This window comes from Podarcis bocagei (assembly GCF_964188305.1).
Source record: "Podarcis bocagei genome assembly, chromosome: 5".
NCBI lineage: Eukaryota > Metazoa > Chordata > Lepidosauria > Squamata > Lacertidae > Podarcis > Podarcis bocagei.
Window position 1 is genome coordinate 6,867,752 of NC_138129.1, and position 21,123 is coordinate 6,888,874.

The 21,123-nt window shown below is 49.1% G+C and overlaps 1 protein-coding gene across 1 annotated transcript in view; it reads left to right on the forward strand.

Annotated features, from left to right (window-relative positions):
• The window catches only part of LOC308588050 (tripartite motif-containing protein 54-like), a 38,074-nt gene extending 22,997 nt beyond the window's left edge, over nucleotides 1-15,077 (forward strand). Inside the window, exons 6-11 of the mRNA XM_081196244.1 lie at nucleotides 1,684-1,706; nucleotides 1,834-1,958; nucleotides 3,647-3,903; nucleotides 7,353-7,595; nucleotides 13,125-13,246; nucleotides 14,940-15,077. Coding sequence (XP_081052370.1) covers nucleotides 1,684-1,706; nucleotides 1,834-1,958; nucleotides 3,647-3,903; nucleotides 7,353-7,595; nucleotides 13,125-13,229 — 753 coding nt within the window. The 3' untranslated portion in view covers nucleotides 13,230-13,246; nucleotides 14,940-15,077. The remainder of the gene's footprint in view (nucleotides 1-1,683; nucleotides 1,707-1,833; nucleotides 1,959-3,646; nucleotides 3,904-7,352; nucleotides 7,596-13,124; nucleotides 13,247-14,939) is intronic.
• The last annotated feature ends 6,046 nt before the right edge of the window (nucleotides 15,078-21,123 follow it).

Here is a 21,123-nt window from a genome sequence, read left to right on the forward strand (position 1 = left end):
CAGAAGTGACCCCAAAATGTCATGGAAAGGACAGAACAGAATGGAATGCTTTATGTAGACCCCCCCCCCACGGGTCCAGAATGTAACCCCCTGCTGAAAAAACGATTGCTTGTGTAGTATAGTGTAATGGTTCTAGGGGTTGCTTGTGCGTAAGTTTGTCCCAACCTCTGGCTGGGTTGCCTGAGTGAACCTTTTCTGTCCAGGCAGCCACTCACCCGTGGCTGTCTCAATCACTGGCAGAATCCGTCAGTGGGCATTTCTTAAACTTCTTCCAGCAAAGAAGCTCTTTGACGCCAAGTCTCCTCCTACTCTCCCTGCGCGGAAGCCTTCTGCGCAAGGAGGGCGTAGGCAGCGGAGGACCTCTACTCTCCCCGCTGGTCCCCGGCAAGGAGTCATGGGACCGCCTCGCCGATTCCCCCATCTGCCCCCCTTCTCCACTGGAGCTACGCTGATTCTCTTCCCCAGAAGACGGGCTGCCTCTCCCACTCCCGGGACGCTCTCTGGGATCCCTCTGGAGCTTGCTCTCTCCCTCGGACACTGATGGCAGTTCCCTGACATATAGAATCAAAACAATTTTGTTTGGCTATACAACCAGAAACAGTATCCGTGCCTCTGTTTTCAAGAGCATTCTCTTGCAGTTCTCCACGACATATCACTATCAATGGGGATTTTCAACTCTGGCAAATACAAAAGATCAGAAAAGAGAAAGGCTTCTTTGTATTGATGAGAAGATGAAAGTTTGTCTCAAATTAGGCCTAATATAAACGAGATTATGCGGCAAAAGCAAGTGCACGCCCCTCATTGAGTTTTTACATGTACTTAAGTTACATATGTAGGAGGCTTGTTTATAATTATATTTTGGGAAGGATGAGCATTCTTACGCAGCTGCATCCTTTTCTCCTTTATAATGTGGTCCCATGATCATTTTATAAAATAGTTGTGTTCTGTGTTATATAAATCAAGGAGTTGTTTCTTTTTGTTTTCCAACGTATTTCTTATCAATAAGAATTTCGGTGCAGCAATAGCAAAATCCTGAAAGTGTGGCCCAGGGGGGAAAAGTCTGAGAACCACTGGTGTGCTGATCTTGATGAACCCAGAGGTCTGCTTCAGCAAGCCAGGCACCTCTATACGTTCATGTCCTCACTGGCCACCTTCTGAGATTTAGCCAGGTATTATTAGCTATTGAGGGGCGCGGGTGGCGCTGTGGGTTAAACCACAGAGCCTAGGACTTGCCGATTAAAAGGTTGGTGGTTTGAATCCCCGTGACAGGGTGAGCTCCCATTGCTCGGTCCCAGCTCCTGCTGACCTAGCAGTTTGAAAGCACGTCAAAGTGCAAGTAGATAAATAGGTACCACTCCAGTGGGAAGGTAAACAGCGTTTCTGTGCGCTGCTCTGGTTCGCCAGAAGCGGCTTAGTCATGAACCACATGACCCCAAAGCTGTACACCGGCTCCCTCAGCCAGTAAAGCAAGATGAGCACCGCAACCCCAGAGTCGGTCACAACTGGACCTAATGGTCAGGGGTCCCTTTACCTTTACCTTTGTTAGCTATTGCAGTCAAGTGTTTTCTCACACAGAGTTGGCTCACGGACGTAGAAATGAGGGATGACTCTCCTCTTACTTTGTCATCTGCTCTTAACAAATCCCGATTCTTTCCACTTGTGTCCTTTCTCCTCCCACATCAGAATGCCAAAGTTCTCATCCAGAAGTAAGTATCATTCCTTGCCTTATTGCCTCTGCATATCTACCTTCTTCCTTCCTCCCCTCTCGAGTTTTCGGGTTTGAAAAGATGGAAGCTCTCCACCTGCGACCTGTGATTGCTTTCCCTCCTGCAGGATTTCTGAGATGTCCCACAGCTGCAAACCTGAGAAGCTGGAGTCAGGCTATGACAACATGGATCACTACACAGTCGACTTCAATGCAGAAGAACGACTTCTCTACCAGCTGGATTTTATCAAAGGTGGGGAGGGAAGCACCCCTGGGTGCCCCCATTCAAGTTATTGAAGGATTTGAATCAGGATTTGATTGACTGATTTCACAATTTTATTATTATTAGCTCACTCTTCATTAAAAACAACCCTGTGCATTTATTTTTACTTACTTAGTTCATAAAATTTACACACCACTTCATTATAACAAAATAATAATAATAAAAGAGGTTTACAAAAAAAGAATAAAACAATAAACTTATCAGTAAACATGGTTTTAAAAAAGCTGTTTAAAACATTCCAAAATAATTAAGACTGATAAGCTAAAAACAGATTAAAACACATGTAAACATTCTACATATCTGGGTAAACAAAAGTGTTTTTAGCAGGTGCAGAAAAGAGTACAGTGGTACCTTGGTTCTTGAACTTAATCCGTTCCAGGAGTTGGTTTGACTCCCGAAACTATTCAACAACCAAGGCGTGGCTTCCGATTGGCTGCAGGAACTCAAGCAGAAGCCATGTCGGAGGTTCGGCTTCTGAAAAATGTTGACAAACCAGAACACTTACTTCTGGGTTTGTGGCATTCAGGAGCTGATTTGTTCGGCAATTAAGCCGTTCGGGAACCAAGGTTTGACTGTACAGTGAAGCCCCATGTCAATAGGCAGGAAGTTCCAAAGTGAATATGAATACTCAATATGCAATAAAACCCAAGTGCATGAAACCAGAAGTAGGGATGGATCAAGAGTTCCTCTTCTGGAGTCCAAAGTCCACTCTGGGATTTTGATGGAGCCTGTGGATCCAGATATCTAGGTCTGCACAGCAAGTCAAAAGCAGTCTTCAGATTGCAGTGGCTAATTTTGTGCCCTCCAGAGGATGTTGAACAACGGCTCCTGCCACCATGGCCAATAGTCAGTGACGATGGCAGTTGCAGTCCAAGAGTGTTTGGGGTGTAGAGCATTGGGACTGTTGGAAAAATGCCCTGGGAGGGCTGCAAACTTCCCAAGTCTCCAGAGCATTCCCCGGTGGCTCCCTCTGGCTGCAAATCTTCTTCAGTCCAGAGCGGCTGGTAATAAGCAACCCTTCTCTCCTGAAAAGAGCACGCCAGTCTTCTGGTATATCATAGCAGACGAAAAACTCAATTGTAGTTCTAAAACTACTTTATTTACAGTCTTATACAGTGGTACCTCTGGATGCGAACGGGATCCATTCTGGAGCCCCGTTCGCATCCTGAGTAAAACGTAAGACGCGACAGCGCGTCTGCGCATGCGCGGGCCGCATTTTGCCACTTCTGCGCATGCGCATGATGTCATTTTGAGTGTCTGCGCATGTGCGAGTAGCGAAACCCAGAAGTAACGTGTTCCGTTACTTCTGGGTTGCTGCAGAGCGTAACTTGAAAACGCTCAACCTGAAGCACATCTAACCTGAGGTATGACTGTATACAGAGACTCCATCAGTACATCTGTGCTCTCTGAACACCAGTACAGAACCGCGACACACACAGAAGTGAAACCAACTTCCAATAGCACTCAGAAGGAAGAGATAATACAGACTTCCTTTCTCATGCTGTCTCAGACACTCACATGATGTATACAAATCATAGTACCACTTGCTGGAGCAGCTCGGATAGGTAAAAATCCCAACAGGAGTACTTCTGTGCAACCACTGTGTGCCACCAGCGCCTTAACCTTCATGCTGCCTTTTTTAAAAATCCCCTTTCTAGTTGAAGAAGAGTCTGAGCCAATGGCGGAAGAAGATGGCGCCTCTACCGAGGCTGAAGATGCTTTGGCAGAGTACGGGGCAGCGGCTGGCGAGGGACGAGAGGACCCTGAGGACTTCTTCACTCCTGGAAAGGAAGAGCAGGCTCAGGGAAGAGCCCCAACGACAAACGAGACGCTGAGCAGTGGGGTGAAAGCTACGCCACAGGCTGGGACAGAAGGCCTGGCTGGCAAAGAGGACAATTTATGGGGTGGCCAGCAGGTGAGATCCAGGTCTAGGTTTCTTAAGTGCAAAGTGGGGCTGCCCTCGGGAGGCAAGAAGGGCGACTTGGGAGGTTCAGACTCCTCTGTCTCCTTGGGCTGTGTGCTTGACCTGCAGCATTTTTGCTTTTCTCTTAAAGGGTTAGGATTGATAGAATCAGTGGCCTAGCGTGGGTTGTCAGCACCCGGGGCAAGGCAAGTAATTTGCGCCCCCTAACCCGTGGATTTTAGCACTCGAGTGCGAGCACGCGCGCCCCAGATGTTGCGCCCGGCCCCCCTGCACCCCCCCACGCTACGCCAATGGGGCTGGGGGCGAGCGAAGGAGCCAAGGACCCCCCAAAGGCTCAGCAGGAATTTATTAAATTTATTATTTGCGGAGCCCCCGTGGGCCGAGGCAGCCGAAGCCCCCTCCCCTCGGGCGCCTCCCTGCCCCCCCTCCTTGGGCTGTAGGTGGAGCTCCAGATCCGGGCTTGGCGAGCGCCTCTCCTCCTCCCGGCGGGTCCGGGGGCTTCCAGCTGTGCTCCGTCCTCGCCCCCCCCCCCGCGGCTGAGACTTGCACTGAGAGCTGGAGCCAGCGGCACCCCCTTCTGCCAGGAGACCCTCGCCCGCCCGCCGGCTTCCTCTCGGAGGGTTTTGGGGAGCGCAGGGCACGGCTAGGCCCCTCGGAGCTCTCCTCCCTCCCAGTCGGCAGAAGCAGCCGCCGCCTGTGGCTGGGCCGAGGGGATGGCGTCGGCGTCGGGGTGCGGAGGCTGCCTGTGCCCGGCCAGGCGTCGGTGGCGGTGTTGGCGCTGCTGCAGCGGCTGCTCCTCCTGCGAGCAGTGAGTGGAGCGCAGCCGCAGCGGCGGCGGGGGGCGCGCGCGCGCTAGGGCGCAAGGCTGGCGGTGGCGGCGGGGAGCCCGGCGGAGGAAGGAACTTGTCCCTTCCCTCTGGACTCGCGCCCCCCAGATGTTGCGCCCGGTGCGGCCGGCACCCCTGGCACCCCCCACGCTATGCCACTGGATAGAATCACATTTGTGGGAATGTTAAAGATAGGAAGAAAGAGAGAAAAGAAAAAAAGAAAAAAGACAAGAAAAAACAAAAACAATACAATATATAAACAATACAAACCCACCCTAAACCCATTAAACTAAACACATAAACAAAGCAAGACAAAAACAATTTAAAAACATCCCTCCTTTTCCATACTCTGTCCTTCATTCCCTTGAATCCTCGACTTCCTCACACCTCCCTTCTTGTATCCCACTTCTAGTACTTGTTTCAGCAAATCCTTTCCATCTTTCTCTATCTTCTGTCATACTGTATTATAAATAACATATTCTTTAACCTTATTTCCCATTAAAGGTAAATTACTTATTACCTTCTTATAGCATTTCTGCTAAATCCATAAAATATCATTCCACCATTTTTCTAATAGTCATTACTTTAACAAAATTTCTAAATAAACACTTTAAATTTTCCAGTAATCTTCCACTATCTCCTCTCCCTGGCTTTGGATTCTGCCAGACCTTTCCGTCAGTTCCATATGGCACTGTCCTACCATCTTGTCCTCTGTCATCCCCTTCTCCTTGTGCCCTCCATCTTTCCCAACATCAGGGTCTTTTCCAGGGAGTCTTCTCTTCTCATGAGGTGGCCAAAGTCTTGGAGCCTCAGCTTCACGATCTGTCCTTCCAGTGAGCACTCAGGGCTGATTTCCTTAAGAATGGATAGGTTTGATCTTCTTGCAGTCCATTTCCCTTTTGATCCCTCTTAAAAGAATAAAGATGCTAGAGTCTTTCTGAGCAAAGTAACAAAAAGTTTACTCACATTTCAGTTCACAATTTGATCCCTGAAAGGCAGGCTTTACTTAGTGGTTACACAGCAAAGTGTGAGTTCATCTCATATGGAAACTGAACTCATGTGCTGCTGGCTGAGATCCAGCAGACAGCAGAATTTACATTAAGACAACACTGGAACAAGACAACTTCAAGACTGAGAAAATGCATGACTCGGCTCTTTTGTGGAGTCAGCCAGAGCCACGTCCATCTCCCAGGTCACATGCAGGGGGAGGAAGCTCCAGACCAGTGGAACAGGAAGTTACCCTGACTGGATGTCCCCCTGCCTGTGCCCACTCTAAGGAAATAAGGAATTTTGCATTTGACTCTACCAATGGATTACATCCCACAAGTTTTCCATGGCATTTTGTTCTGACATCTCAAGGTAGGGATAATGAACCAGTGCACCCCAGGTGTGGTCAAGTTATAGGTCCCACAACCTCTGACCATGTTGACTGGCACTGATGGGGGTCCACCAAACATTTGGAAGGACATATGTCCCCCTTCCCTGTTCTTAAGTCATGCAGAGGCTCATGTCACTAGACCTTCCTCTAATTCCCCATGCCCCTAAAGTGAAGCAAGGACTGCTCCTTTACGGAATGAGCACACTCTATATTTCAGAAGCTTTAAAAAGCTTCTGAGTTCTCCCCTTACAGGGAAAGACCATCATCGTTCAGTGGCAGAGCATCCACTTTGCATGTAGAAGGTCCAGGTTCAATTCCTGGCATCACCAGGTAGGACCAAGAAAGACCCTCTCTGCAGTCCTGGAGGACCACACATTGTGGACAAGACAAAACTAGATGGACCAGGGTTCATAAGAGCTAAGGAGCATAGGAAGGCAGGGCTGTTACCTTCATCTGTGCTCCACCTTCTGAAACAAAAAAAAATCCAGTTTCCACTTTGAGGTGGTGGCCCTGCAGCAAATGGCCTCTGTTACAACCTGGAAAAAATGCCAGAGACCTCCTTACACAGAAGGAGCTTGAGTTAAGTTGCCCTCCACCCTTCCCTCATCTTCCCATGGTGTCAATCCATTGCATTCCATGTCTTTGCAGTACTGTCCCTTAGGACAGGTGTGGGAAATTTCAGGCCTGGGGGTCCAATGTGGCCCTATAGTCCTCTCTGTTTGGTCCTCAGAACTCTTCCCAGGCCAGGCCTCACCCCTCAATGGCTCTGCTTCACATCCTGAGTATTTTTGCCTAGATGGAGGATAGGGGTATGTGGATGTGTGAGTGTGCATAGATAAAAAAAAATAAACTTTTTTGCTCCACCCAATTTGCCTCCGGCCCCTTCCACCACTGCCATGCGGCTCTTAGAACATTGACCAGAAAGCAACGTGACCCTCAAGCCAAAAATGGTTCCCCCTTGCCCGTCTTTCTCATTTGAAAGGAAACAGAACAGCATGACCAAATGAAAGAGGCAAATGATGGCATATACAGGCAATTATCACAACAATTCATTTTGTTTCCCTTTGAGTTTTTAAAATGAGATGGCTAAAGAGTAAAAATCGAACTTGTTTAATGAGCTGTGTAATTGTTTTTAAAGGTTTTGCAGAGTCTTTTGAACTCAAGAGTTGGGCAGAAGCTTAGGTTTCATTGTAGCCTTTCATCTTCTCCTGATTTTTTCTTTCTTTCGGAGTCAGCTGGATGCAGAGCTCCATCTGACCGGCTCCAGTCCCCCTGCAACCTTGCCAGAATGCGATTTACAGGGTAATGTGCTCAGCCAAGACATGGGGCAGCCCAAAGTGGAGGTAGCCTCTGGCGAAGCCTTCAGCACCACGGACGGCTCAGCAGAGACCGAGGAGAGCAGAGGCCTGGGCAATGGTAGGGAATGCGAAGCTGGTCACGCCCATCTTCTGAACAGCATGGCACCTGCCACCAGCCAGGTCAGTGGCAACATGAAGCTAGACTTGTGTTGGTTGTCATGTTACCCAACTTTCTCTGCTCATTTTGTGGGGAAGCCGTAAGCATTTCCTGCTTGGCAGGGGGTTGGACTCGATGGCCCTTGTGGTCTCTTCCAACTCTATGATTCTATGATTCTATGATTCTATGATTCATTCTCAACTGGCATGGCTCTCCTTGGGTGGGAGGAGTCTAGCCAGGCTCAGAACTGTTGGTTCCTGTTCAACTGTGGACCTTCCACCATTCATCCTCATTGGATGTCCCCAGATATACGAGAATGAGAGAGAGAAGCTTTCCTCTTTCTGTATACGCATCAGTCTTAAGTCTCTTCCACCTGCCTCTCCTCATCTCCCCCACCCTTTGTCTTTCTTTTAAAGTAAAATACACACCAAGATAAAAGGGACACGGGTGGCGCTGTGGGTTAAACCACAGAGCCTAGGGCTTGCCGATCATATGGTAGGTGCTTCGAATCCCCGTGACGGGGTGAGCTCCCATTGCTCGGTCCCTGCTCCTGCCAACCTAGCAGTTCGAAAGCACCTCAAAGTGCAAGTAAATAAATCTGGCGGGAAGGTAAACAGCATTTCCGTGCGCTGCTCTGGTTCGCCAGAAGCGGCTTAGTCATGCTGGCCACATGACCCGAAAGCTGTACGCCGGCTCCCTCGGCCAATAAAGTGAGATGAGCGCCGCAACCCCAGAGTCGGCCACGACTGGACCTAATGGTGAACAAGAGCAGCACACGGAAACACCGTTTACCTTCCCACTGGAGCGGTACCTATTTATCTACTTGCACTTTGATGTGCTTTCAAACTGCTGGGTTGGCAGGAGCAGGGACAGAGCAATGGGAGCTCACCCCATTGCGGGGATTCAAACTGCTGACCTTCTGATCTGCAAGTCCTAGGCTCTGTGGTTTAACCCACAGCGCCACCTGCGTCCCCAAGCTGTGGCAGTGGGAAGGGTTAAATCAGTCTTTTTGAGTCCATGGCTCCTTTGACCAACTACATTCTTTCTGTGGCCCCTGTGGGGCTCAGGAACCCAGTTATGTCACCCCTTGCCTGCAGAGCTGGCAGCCCCTCACCCTTTTTCAAACACCCTCCCTTGTGGAGCTTTCCCTCAGCGTCCTGTCCTCTCCCCTTTCCTTGGGAGTCCTCTGAACAGCTGCAGCTGCTGCCCCTGGCCTCTGAGCTGCCCCCACTGCCCCACAGAGAGGTGCCTCCTCACACTGCCCCACAGGGGCCTGGGAAGCACTCCCTGGCCAGCCCCAGATGCACTATTCACCTGGGGAGCTTGTAGCCAGGGCTGCAGCAACAAACAGCTGTGCAAGCCTTTGGGAGGCAGAGACGCAAGAGGGAGGGAAGGGAAGGAAAGACAGTCAGGCGCCAGTGTTGCCCACAGCACCCCTGACCACCATTCAAGGCACCCCAAGGTGCCACGGTACACTGTTTGAGAACCACTGGGTTAAATGATCAAGCCACGGCTTGGCTTCCGCAAAGCAAGTGCAAAGTTGCCTTGCTTCTGAGAACAGCTCTCTCTACTCTCTTCCTCCAGCAGGCATTGTTGAAGCGGGGCATTTATTTGGCTGTTATATATTAGCAACAGGGAGCAGGTGTCCTAGAACGGTGCCCATAATTGCATGCGGGGCGGGTGCCCTTCTGCTCCTCCAGACCCCATTGAGATGCCTCTCGCAGCGATGATTAAACTCTTCCCTCCCTTTGCTTGCTTCAAAGAGCTGCCTGGGCCGTCTAGCCTTGCAACGGACTCTTGGCGAGTCTATTCTTAGCTCTTCTTGTTCTGTCCTTCCTCGCTTAACAATACCTCAAGTATGAGCCACACGTTTCATCTGCGAGAGCTTTCACTGAGGTAGGAGCTGGGGCTAAGAGGGAAGCTCAGTTTCTGAAGGTGTTTGCACCTGGGTCGATGAGCCCAGAGGATGGTGCCGGGTGTCCTTTGAAACATGTTACCTGCATGACAGGTATTCCAAGAGTGGAAAGAATGCTGTTGCCTTCAGCTCCTGTTTGTGGGTTCCTATAGGCACCTGGTTGGCTGCTGTGTGAAATGGCTGCTGGACTAGATTGGGCTTTTGGCCTGATCCAGCATCCGGGCTCTTCTTTCCAAGCGCAATTCAAAGTGTTGGTGCTGACCTTAAAGCCCTGAACAGCCTCGGCCCAGAATATCTGAAGGAGCGTCTCCACCCCCCATCGTTCAGCCCGGACACAGAGGTCCAGTGCCAAGGGCCTTCTGGCAGTTCCCTCACTGTGAGAAGTGAGGTTACAGGAACCAGGCAGAGGGCCTTCTCAGTAGTGGCACCCACCCTGTGGAACGCCCTCCCATCAGATGTCAAGGAAATAAGCAACTATCTGACTCTTAGAAGACATCTGAAGGCAGCCCTGTTTAGGGAAGTTTTTAATGACTGATTTTTATTGCCTTTTTAATATTCTGTTGGGAGCCTCCAGCCAGATGGGTGGGGTATAATAATAATAATAATAATAATAATAATAATAATAATAATAATAATAATTTATTATTTATACCCCGCCCATCTGGCTGGGCCTCCCCAGCCACTCTGGGCGGCTTCCATAAAAACCAAAAATACAGTAAAATATCACACGTTAAAAACTTCCCTGAACAGTATACTGGACCGAGGCCGTTTAGGGCTTTAAAGGTCAGCACCAACACTTTGAATTGTGCTCGGAAATGTACTGGGAGCCAATGTAGGTCTTTCAAGACCAGTGTTATATGGTCTCGGCGGCCGCCCCCAGTCACCAGTCTAGCTGCCGCATTCTGGATTAGTTGTAGTTTCCGAGTCACCTTCAAAGGTAGCTCCACGTAGAGTGCATTGCAGTAGTCCAAGCGGGAGATAACCAGAGCATGCACCACTCTGGCGAGACAGTTCGCAAGCAGATAGGGTCTCAGCCTACGTACCAGATGGAGCTGGTAAACAGCTGCCCTGGACACAGATTTGACCTGCGCCTCCATGGACAGCTGTGAGTCCAAAATGACTCCCAGGCTGCGCACCTGGTCCTTCAGGGGCACAGTTACCCCATTCAGGACCAGGGAATCCTCCACACCTGCCTGCCTCCTGTCCCCCCAAAACAGTCCTTCTGTCTTGTCAGGATTCAACCTCAATCTGTTAGCCGCCATCCATCTTCCAACCGCCTCCAGACACTCACGCAGGACCTTCACCGCCTTCACTGGTTCTGATTTAAAAGAGAGGTAGAGCTGGGTATCATCCGCATACTGATGAACACCCAGCCCAAACCTCCTGATGATCTCTCCCAGCGGCTGCATGTAAATGTTGAAAAGCATGGGGAGAGGACAGAACCCTGAGGCACCCCACAAGTGAGAGCCCAGGGGTCTGAACACTCATCCCCCCACCACTTTCTGAACACGGCCCAGGAGGAAGGAGCGGAACCACTGTATAACAGTGCCCCCAGCTCCCAGCCCCTCAAGACGGTCCAGAAGGATGCTATAGTCGATGGTATCAAACGCCGCTGAGAGATCCAGCAGAACTAGGAAACAGCTCTCACCTTTGTCCCTAGCCCGCCGGAGATCATCAACCAGTGCGACCAAGGCAGTTTCAGTCCCATGATGAGGCCTGAATCCCGATTGGAAGGGATCCAAATGGTCTGCTTCTTCCAGGCGTGCCTGGAGTTGTTCAGCAACCACTCGCTCAATCACCTTGCCCAAGAATGGAAGATTTGAGACTGGGCGATAGTTGGCTATCGTGGCCGCATCTAAAGATGGTTTTTTAAGAAGCGGTTTAATAACCGCCTCTTTCAGCGGGTCTGGGAAGGCTCCCTCACGGAGGGAAGCATTCACCACCCCACGAAGCCCATCGCCCAGTCCTTCCCGGCTAGCTTTTATAAGCCAGGATGGGCAAGGATCCAGGAGACAGGTGGTTGGTTTCACTCGTCCAAGCAGCCTGTCCACATCCTCGGAGGTAATAGATTGGAACTGATCCCACTCAACTTGACTAGACAGAACTCTAGCACTCTCCCGCCCCGGTCCTGCTTCCACGGTGGAGTCTACTTCTTCCCGAATCTGAGCAATTTTATCTGAAAAAAACTTTGCAAAATCATTGCAGGAGAACATGTGGCCCGTACTGGGCCCCGATGTTGCAGGTGGTTCCGCTAAATTGTGAACCACCTGAAAAAGTCTCCTGCTGCTGTTTTCTGCAGATGCAATAGAGGCGGTGAAGAAAGTCTTCTTCGCCGTCGCTATCGCCACTTGGTAGGCTCGACGTTGAGCTCTAATCTGTGTCCGGTCAGATTCGGAATGAGTTATCCGCCACCGGCGCTCTAGCCATCTCAACGATTGTTTCATTGCCCTCAGATCCGTGGAAAACCACGGGCCTGTCCGGGCTCCATGCAATCGGAGAGGGCGCTTCGGAGCCAAACAGTCAATAGCCCTGGTTAACTCCACATTCCAGCGGGCCACCAGGGAATCAGCTGAAAGGCCATCAACATGGGATAAAGCATCCCCTACCACTCTCTGGAAACCATTTGGATCCATTAAGTGGTGGGGGCGGACCATCCGAATTGGTCCCACCTCCCTGCAGAGGGGATGGGTCGCAGAGAAGTCCAGTTGCACCAGGAAGTGATCTGACCATGGCACTTCTTTCGATTCGCTTTTACTTAGTGTCAGATCACCAACATCCATAGAGGTAAACACCAGGTCCAAGGCATGTCCACGGCTATGGGTTGGGCCAGACTTATTCAGGGATAGCCCCATGGAGGCCATGCTTTCCATGAAGTCCCGAGCGGCCCCTTGTAAGGTCGTGTTGGCATGGATGTTAAAATCCCCTAGGACGACCAAGCTAGGTGTCTCCAGGAGAACATCCGCCACGACCTGAAGCAGCTCGGGCAGGGAATCCTTGGTGCAGCGGGGAGGTCGGTACACCAAAAGGAATCCTGTACTGCCCCTATTGCCCAACTTCCAGAACATGCACTCAGAAAACTGGGTCTTCCCAATAGGACGCCTGGTGCAAACTAATGACTTCCTAAAAATCACTGCAACCCCCCCTCCCCGCCCACATGACCTGGGTTGCTGTGCGTAAGAGAAACCTGGTGGACAAGCAGCGGCAAGGACAGGCCCATCTGCTTCATCCAACCAAGTCTCTGTTACACATGCCAGGTCAAGTTCTCCATCCATGACCACGTCATGGATGGCAGTGGTCTTATGAATCATTGACCTGGCATTGCACAGCAACACTTTCAGGTCATGTGGGTATCCTTTGCTGATTCTAGTATCCATCCGGTCAGGACCAGACCCGGAGGCAGGAATAGACAACGACTAAACCTGCCTCCTCTGTAATGACATGGTCTGGTATAAATAAATTACTACTACTACTACTACTACTACTACTACTACTACTATTATTTATTTCTTGGTATCTATGTACTCTGCATGCATTGATTGCCTCTATGTTCCTAGAAGCGCACACTCCAAAGCTCTCTTCCTCCATCCTTGTCCTTTGAAGCTGCTTTTAACTCCTTGAACCCCCCTCTTTTCCCCAGGCTCCTGAATCCAGTCCCACCGCTGAGAGATGGAGAAGCGAGGAGATTACTGAACCTCTCCTCAGCAGCTTCTTCAACCCCACTACCCTTTGGCTACATGATTAAGGAGAGTTAGTGCAGAGGTGAGGACGGAACCGGAGGACATCTCATTCCACGCTGGCAGTTTCCATGCTTTCTTTCGTGCAGTCGCTAAAATACAGGAAGGGAGCATGGAAGGGAGGTCATCAGATTGGACTCTCCTCCAGCAACACAAACACAACAGAGAAAATAAAAAAATTCCTTCCAGTAGAACCTTAGAGACCAACTAAGTTTGTTATTGGTATGAGCTTTCGTGTGCGTGTATCTGAAGAAATGTGCATGCACACGAACGCTCATACCAATAACAAACTTAGTTGGTCTCTAAGGTGCTACTGGAAGGAATTTTTTAATTTTGTTTTGACTATGGCAGACCAACACGGCTACCTACCTGTAACTAGAGCAACAGAGAAAGGGAGACATACCTGAACAAGAATGGCTGTTTCTGAAGCCTTAAGTCAGGGGTGGGTGGAAGGTCAACTGGGATCTGCTGGCTGAACATCTGAGTGATTTGAACTTGATCCACAAGGGTTTCTGGTGTCCAATTGTTTAACTGTGGCAACAATAAAATGCCTCCCCCCAAAAAAAATCCTGCTGAAATGATTAAGTCAGTGGTGGGGGGAAAGGACTTTGAGAGCAGTTCATTTCTGGCCCTAAGAACAAATTATTTATTGCATCATTTATATTCCACCTTTTCCTCCAATGAGCTCTAGGTGGCGTGCATGTTTCCCCCCCCCCCCAATCCCAACAACAGCCCTGTGAGGTAGGTTAGGCTGAGAGGCACTGACTGGCCAAGGCCACTCAGCAAGGCTCATGGCTGAGTGGGGATTTGAACCGTGCTTTCCCAGGTCCTAGTCCAGCACCCTGACCGCTACACCGTTCTTGGGTTCAAAATTCTCCTTCAGTTTCTGCCATCAAAACTTGGCTTTGATTGGTGCATCTCTGGGTTTGAGTGAAAGCAACGTCAGTGCCCAAAGCTTGAAGTCTTCCCACCGTAAGATCACAACGTCCATGATTCAGTGTCTCTGAATGTTGCAGTGAGAATGCAGGGCAGTATCAGGGGGTCTCTTTCTGCCTGGCATTCTGAGACCCCCATGCTGCCATCTCTGCAGAATGTGTGTAATATCTGGAGGGTTGTGAATTGATGGTTGTGTCAATGGAAGGAGTGGAGGAATCTGGAGCAGGGTTTTGGAAGCTTCAGCTTTGGGGACCAAATGTGGCCCTCCAGAGCTTCTTTGGCCCCTGAGGCTCTTCCTGGGCCATGCTTCATCCCATTACTCTGGCTTCTCCTTGAGAGATTTTGCCTATGATAATGACATTTGTTTGTTGGGGTGGAAGGTGGAGAGATGCAGAGGAATGTAGAAACATCTGGCTTTTGCATGGCTGGAATGTAGCTTCCTGCATGAGGTAAGAGGCATATCTCTTGCTATGCCTGTTTTCACCTCTGGCCCTTCCCTGCACTCACATGCGCCCCCTGGAAGGTTCTCCATAAGGGAATGTGGCCCTCGAAAAATGTTCCCCACCCCTGCTCTGGATAGTGAATGAAGCTATTGCAGATGGATCCATTTTGGACTGGCCAGAATCCAGACTAGGGTCTGAGCCAGAGCACAGATGTTTAAAACCCACTGCCTGACCCTCTCTCCACCTTGAAGTTTTCCATATATCATCACAAGATGCTCCCTTGCATCCTGATACATGTTCTCCTGGTGTTTGATCTCCTGGTGTTTTCTTAACCATCAGGTCCAACTGCACTCTTCAAGAGAATCTGTCGCTCAGCACACCGGTTGGCCTAACCCACTCCATGATCAGCAAGGAGGGAGACGCGCCAGTGCAGAGCTCAAGCAAGTGAGCCAGACCACGTACTCAAAAGGACAGCACCCCCTTGGCACTCCCCAGCTTTCCCATTTCCTCTCCTTTGACTGTCACCCCTCCCCCCACCACATTCTCCCAATTCTCTTCCACTTTGGTGCTTTCCAAAGAGGAGTATTAAATTCAGGATGGTGCAAAGTGCGTCCCCACCGGTTGAATTTGTTTACAACCGTGATTTGCAGAGGTCGAAGGCCCCACCTGTGTTTGACCCCACCCCTAGAAGGAAGCAGCCTTATTAAAAAATAAAGTTTATTCCGGACACTTCAGTGGTTGCTTTAGGAGACTGAGAGATAACAACATCTGTACATGACTAAATCAGGCAGGGCACATTTGGATCAGGAGGTGTGAACTGCTGGGTATCGGCTAGAGAAGACCGCAGTGTGTTCGGCACTCTGAACAGACACACACACACACACACACACACACACACACACACACACACGTTTTGCCGTGATCACATCCTCATGATCCCAAAGCTGTAGAAAAGATACAAGACATGCTTATAGCACCCCACCCCCAAGAACACTCAATAAGCTGTACATTTTTGGCAGGATTTAATTACAGGCTTGACGATGGACAGTTTAAGGACCTCTGCTTCTAGCTGAGTTCTAGCACAGGAAAGATTCCCCCCCCACACTGTATCTGAAATAAAAAAAAATGACCTCCTTTCTTATCAGGAAAGAGCAGGAGACTAGTTTCCCCCTGACTCTTGCCCAAAATCTGCTTGCAGAACCGCTGTGGCTTTTCAGTTCTTAAAAAATTTTGTATGAGCCTCTGCAGGTTTCCTGCCTTTGGAACAAGCACTTCAAATTTTGTGTTGTACCTGCGAATGCAACGCTAGAAAACTCTGCACGACGTTCTAGGAGAGCATTTTCACTCATGTTTGAAGCCTGTTAGCCTTGCTCAACTCATACCCCCCACTCCTTCTGCCACCTCAAATTTGGAACACCTTTTGCCCGGAAACTGCCCTTTCCTCACTTATGCCCCTCTGTCAAAGAGGGCTGGCGTGTATTGACAGCACTATATAGAAAGTATATTAACAATGTGAATTAGAAACTTTCTGGGAGTTGTAGCAAAACACATTGTCCTCTTTTGTTGCTGGGCAGAAGGATCCAATATAACACACACAAACACATACAAGTGTAGGAGAAATTGACAGAGCAGACCCAAGATTAAGGGATATCACATCATTCCCCCCCCCCAAAAAAAGAACACCGAACTGCACAATTGAAAGAATAAATGTTAAGCTTTACAGTTATGCCCAGTCCCTCCATTCAATCCCTGTTCACTTGCCAATATTATGCAGCAATATTTTGTTACTCCGAGCTTTCTGAGCCAGTCTCTCTTCGCGGGACATCTCCAGAAACTCCCGGAGGAGGTGAAAGGTCAAGTCTAGGGAGTTTGGGCGGCCATCGCGTCTTTTGCTGGAGCCGGCAGACCGCTCAGCTCTCTGCTGCTGATGCCGGGACCCCGATCTGGCCTCTGGTGGTTTGCAGGACCCGGGAGATCTTTGGTCTTGGAAGAGTCCCTCTTCTGAACCAGCCGGGGGTCTTGGGGGGTTGTCTTCCCACTCTGAGCGGCTAAGCCACTGCTCCCAGCTCAGGCTGCTTACGGGGAGCAGATGGGACATAGCTGGCCTGGGCCACTCTGAAGGGAGGCAGGATTTCAGGGGGAGAAACAGGAGGAGGAGGCAAAAGGCAGCCGAGACCATCTGTGCCATCATCAAACGTCCTTTGTCTAGGAGAGATAGATAGATAGATAGATAGATAGATAGATAGATAGATAGATAATTTATTACGGTCAAAGACCAGCCCACACAACAAAAACAGCGTTCATAAAGATAAAATATACAATTGGAGCAGATTGCAGCAATAGCTCATGAGTTAAAATTAAGATATATACATGCACCCATACAACTGAGATTTGGGCTACCATAAAAAATTGACCCCAAGGCGCCCGAAAGGGCAACTTCAGCATTTCCCTAGTGAGCTATTTTATTCTAGAGAATGATCTGTGCCTACAAATCTGGGTGCAGAATCTGGCTACCAGCCAGGTCGTCTTATGATCTTTGCCTAAGAGGGGAGAATTCAGTTTAGACTTGTCTGAAAGATCGGTGATCTAGGAGAGAATGCAGGATCCGAGTTAACTCTGGGCTTGGCAGGAATGGATTTACTTCAAAGCACCTCCTTCCCCCACACTCCAAAGAGTCTCAAAGGGTCTAACAATGTAAACAGCATCAAAACAAGAATGAAAAACAAGCTAGCTGCTTAAACACTGGAGAACTGTGAACATGCAAGGGTTTCCATTAGCATAATGAGACTTTTCTCCCTCTCTCTTCATCCATGCCCCCCCCCCCCCCCCCACAATTGGTTCAGGATGTTGGGGGAAACCCCAGAACATCATGTAAGGAGAGGAGAGGGGGAGAATCATTCCACCCAGCCAACTGAAAATCTTGCACTGGTGGAATGAGGGTCATAGTGCTACAATTATTTCCTCCCTAGGTCTTTTTTGGGGGTCTGGGGGTGAGTGGCCGTAGCTTCATTATAGAGCAGCACAATCAAGCAGTACATAAATTGAAATCAATTAATAAGATAGCAGATCTGTCTGAGAACTTTGAGGGTTGCTGCCAGCCTGAGTAAGCAATATTGAGCTAGGTGGACGTGCTTTAAAGCATCATCATCATCACACACACACACACACACACACACACACACACACACACTAGTGAAGGGGCCGTCTGTCTTTTAAATCAAGTGAATAGTTGATTAATTGCAAGGGTGGTTTGGTAACAGAGGGCAGGCTGTCTTTCAGAGATGCTTCTCCATGTTGCAGAGAACCATAGTATCACAGAATTACAGAGTTGGGAGGGAATCAAAGAATCATCTGGTCTAACCCCCTGCTGTGCAGGAATTTTCACAGAAAGGAAGCCCAGCCTTCACCCAAACACAGTTTAAATACTCCTGCACCTAGCTCAGGGCACTTTGCATTCAACTCAATTCATTTCTGCCACCTGATAATGTTTCAGGAAGGCCTCAGGAAGCAGCCTTAAAACCGGCCAGTCTAAACTCAGCCTGCCGACTCTGATTGGCAGAAGCTCTCCAGGGTGTCAGGTTAGCAACAGGTCGCTCCTGTCACCTGCTATATCTGATTCTTCTAACTTCAGGTGCCAGGGGCTAAATTTCAGCTTACCCAGGTGCAGTTAGAAATGTCTCCATTCTGAAAGCTTGGAGAGCCACTGCCAGTCAGTGCTGGCATACTGAGCTAGATAGAACCAAAGATCTGATTCAGTAGAAGGCATCTTCCTGTTGCTATTTGCCTGAGGTGGAGGAGGTGGTGCGTCTTGTTGATAACAGAACATATTTTGCATGTGCAGAGTCCTGTCTTAAATCCCTAGCACTAATGCATTTCCTAAAGGGTAAATCGTTTTGTGTGTTCACAGAATCTTTGAGTTGGAAGGGACCCAAGGGTCATCTAGTCCAACCCACTGAAGTGAAGGAATCTCAGCTAAAAATTCTCTGGCAGATGGCCATCCAACCTCTGCTTAAAAACCTCCCAGGAAGGAGAGTTCATCACCTTTCAAAGGCTGTCGAACAGCTCTTACCACCAGAAAGTTCTTCCTGATGTTTAGTGGGAATCTCCTAACTTGAATCAATTGGTTTGATTCCATTCTCCTGCCTCCAGAGCAGGAGAAAACAAGCTTGCTCCATCTTCCAGGTGACAGCCCTTCAGATACCTGAAGATGGCTATCATAACACCTCTCGGAACACACCTGGAATGGCAAGGCATTGCACTACAACCTGTTGCCTCATGAGAACCATCAAATTAGCTGCTTTCTCTTATTTCCCCGGGTGTAGAATCTATGCCTAGGAGGACAGCTGCATAGCAAACATTCAACAAGTGTCATTTTTATCATGCTACCCTGTGAACCTATGCTGGGCTAAGCCACACTGTTGAATTTGGTTAATGTGTGTCTGCACAGGACAAAGAACCATTGCTGCATTTACTCCGTGCCATAGCAGATTTAAAGGTTATGCTGGCATTAAATGGATCTAAAAGCACTACTGATGTTGAGAAAGTTGGACTGTGCCCAGAAAAGCAGCAGAACACTTTTTTTTTTAAAAAAAAGGAAGAATGAAGGGGGGTCATCAAAACTTTATTACCCCCAACCAAAGAGCCGTCCCTGTGCTGCAGATGGCCATGTACAAGAAAGATTTGAGCAACACAATGCGGCTGGCTTAAGTAAATGAGCCATGCTGCACACTACAAAAGGAAAAGCATGGAATAAAGGAAATAGATGAAAAACCAATGTGACTTGCAATAATAACACTTTCCTAACCCTCTATATTCGTACCTTGGCCATGAAGCTCATTTTAATTCACCCTGATTTACTGGGAACCAAACATTATTGGCTCCTCTAGAAATGATCCAAAGACCTGTCTTACAGTCTCTGCTTATAAGGAGATCCCTGCTGAATCATATTATGGGTCTAGCACCTGATTTCTAATGGTGCGAACCAAATTACTTGAGGGAAGTCCCTGTCATTTGCCTGCCCTGAGTCTGCCTTCCGGAGTTATACTGCTACAGACCGTGTAAAAACTACTACCTGCCAATACATTTTCCTCTTCCATAAATGGGTGTAATCCCTCTTCAAACCCATCTACATGAAAATTAGGAGGTCCTGCTGTGGGAATGAATGAGTTAAATAGGTTTAATTGGTTTTAAACTTTTCATTTATATTGCCTTAACCTGCCCTGGGACCTTACAGTGGAGGGTGGAATGATGATGATGATAATTAATAATATTAGATTGGAAAGAATAACAAGAATAGCAGCAGCCTTTCAAGTGCTGGTGAGGGCATACTCTTCCTTCCTCAAGACGTAGAAAGTGATATCCAAGCATTTAATATTTCATTAATAAATATTTAACAAATAAGCACGTTTGCTGTCCTGGGAGCAATTTGCTCCTGTCCCTGTTCTGTGGAGGTAAACACAGAAACGCCACTTCATAGCTGATCTTTCACCTCCGTCTCCCCTGGTGAAGAGGTTGCACTTACAATCTTTCTGCACCTGTAGCTTCCCGGTACCTTGGATTAATTACAAAGAAGCTTCTTTCCTTCACCCCCTGTCCCATCCCTCACCCGAAAACCTGCTCACCTGCCTCTTTGCTTCAGGATTATAACCCCGCACCGTAGGACCCCCCCTTGGCATGTAATCACGCCCAACTCCTCGCTCCAGATGCTACATCCCAGGTGCGCTAGCAGGGTCTGTCCGAAAGGAGGGCTTGGTCCTTGCAACTCACCTTGCGCAGCCTTCAAGAGGTTTCGGTCTTTTGCCCTACAACTCTTGCCTGGCGCTGCTGACACCCCCAATCTTTATCAGACTCCTGTCTGCAAGAAGCCAGCAGACCTATTTATAGTGGGGAGACTCCTTCCACCCCTCCCGGCTCCTTCCACCCCCTCCTTCCCCAGCAGGAGCGGGAGAGAGAGAAAGAGAGAGATGGGGTGGGGGCTCCCTAGCGCCGGGAACTGTGACGTAGTCTTCTCCAGCCCCGGGAAGGGAAGAGGAACGAGAGAGCGGAGTCCTTTTCTAAAGAGATTGCATTAGACATGTACACATATAAAATTGCTGGGGTTCAATTAGCGCAAATACGGCAAGGCAGGCGCGGGCGCTGTCCGACGTGCTGAAATCGCCGGCGCTGCCTGGACGCAACGGGGCTGAAGTTGGTTCCTAATTTCGAGTTCCTTATCAAACATAGAGTTGAATGAACGGGATGCGAAGGGTCTCAGTTCCTTCTTCTGTGCTTTCCAGTTACCCGGGCTGGAGACGTGGGGATGGGGAGAAGGAGGGTGCTGGGTGAATGAAAGTCCTGCTGCAGCTTTGGGGGTTCAGTCTGCACGATGTCACAGTCCTTCCTAGTTCAAATAACAAAGGAAGGTAAGAATGAATAGCTGGGTCAGGCCAATGGCTCATATAGTCCTGCAGCCTGTTCTCACATTGGCCAACCAGATGCCTGGGGAGAAACCAGGGGGCAGAAAATGAGCATAAGAGCCCTCTCA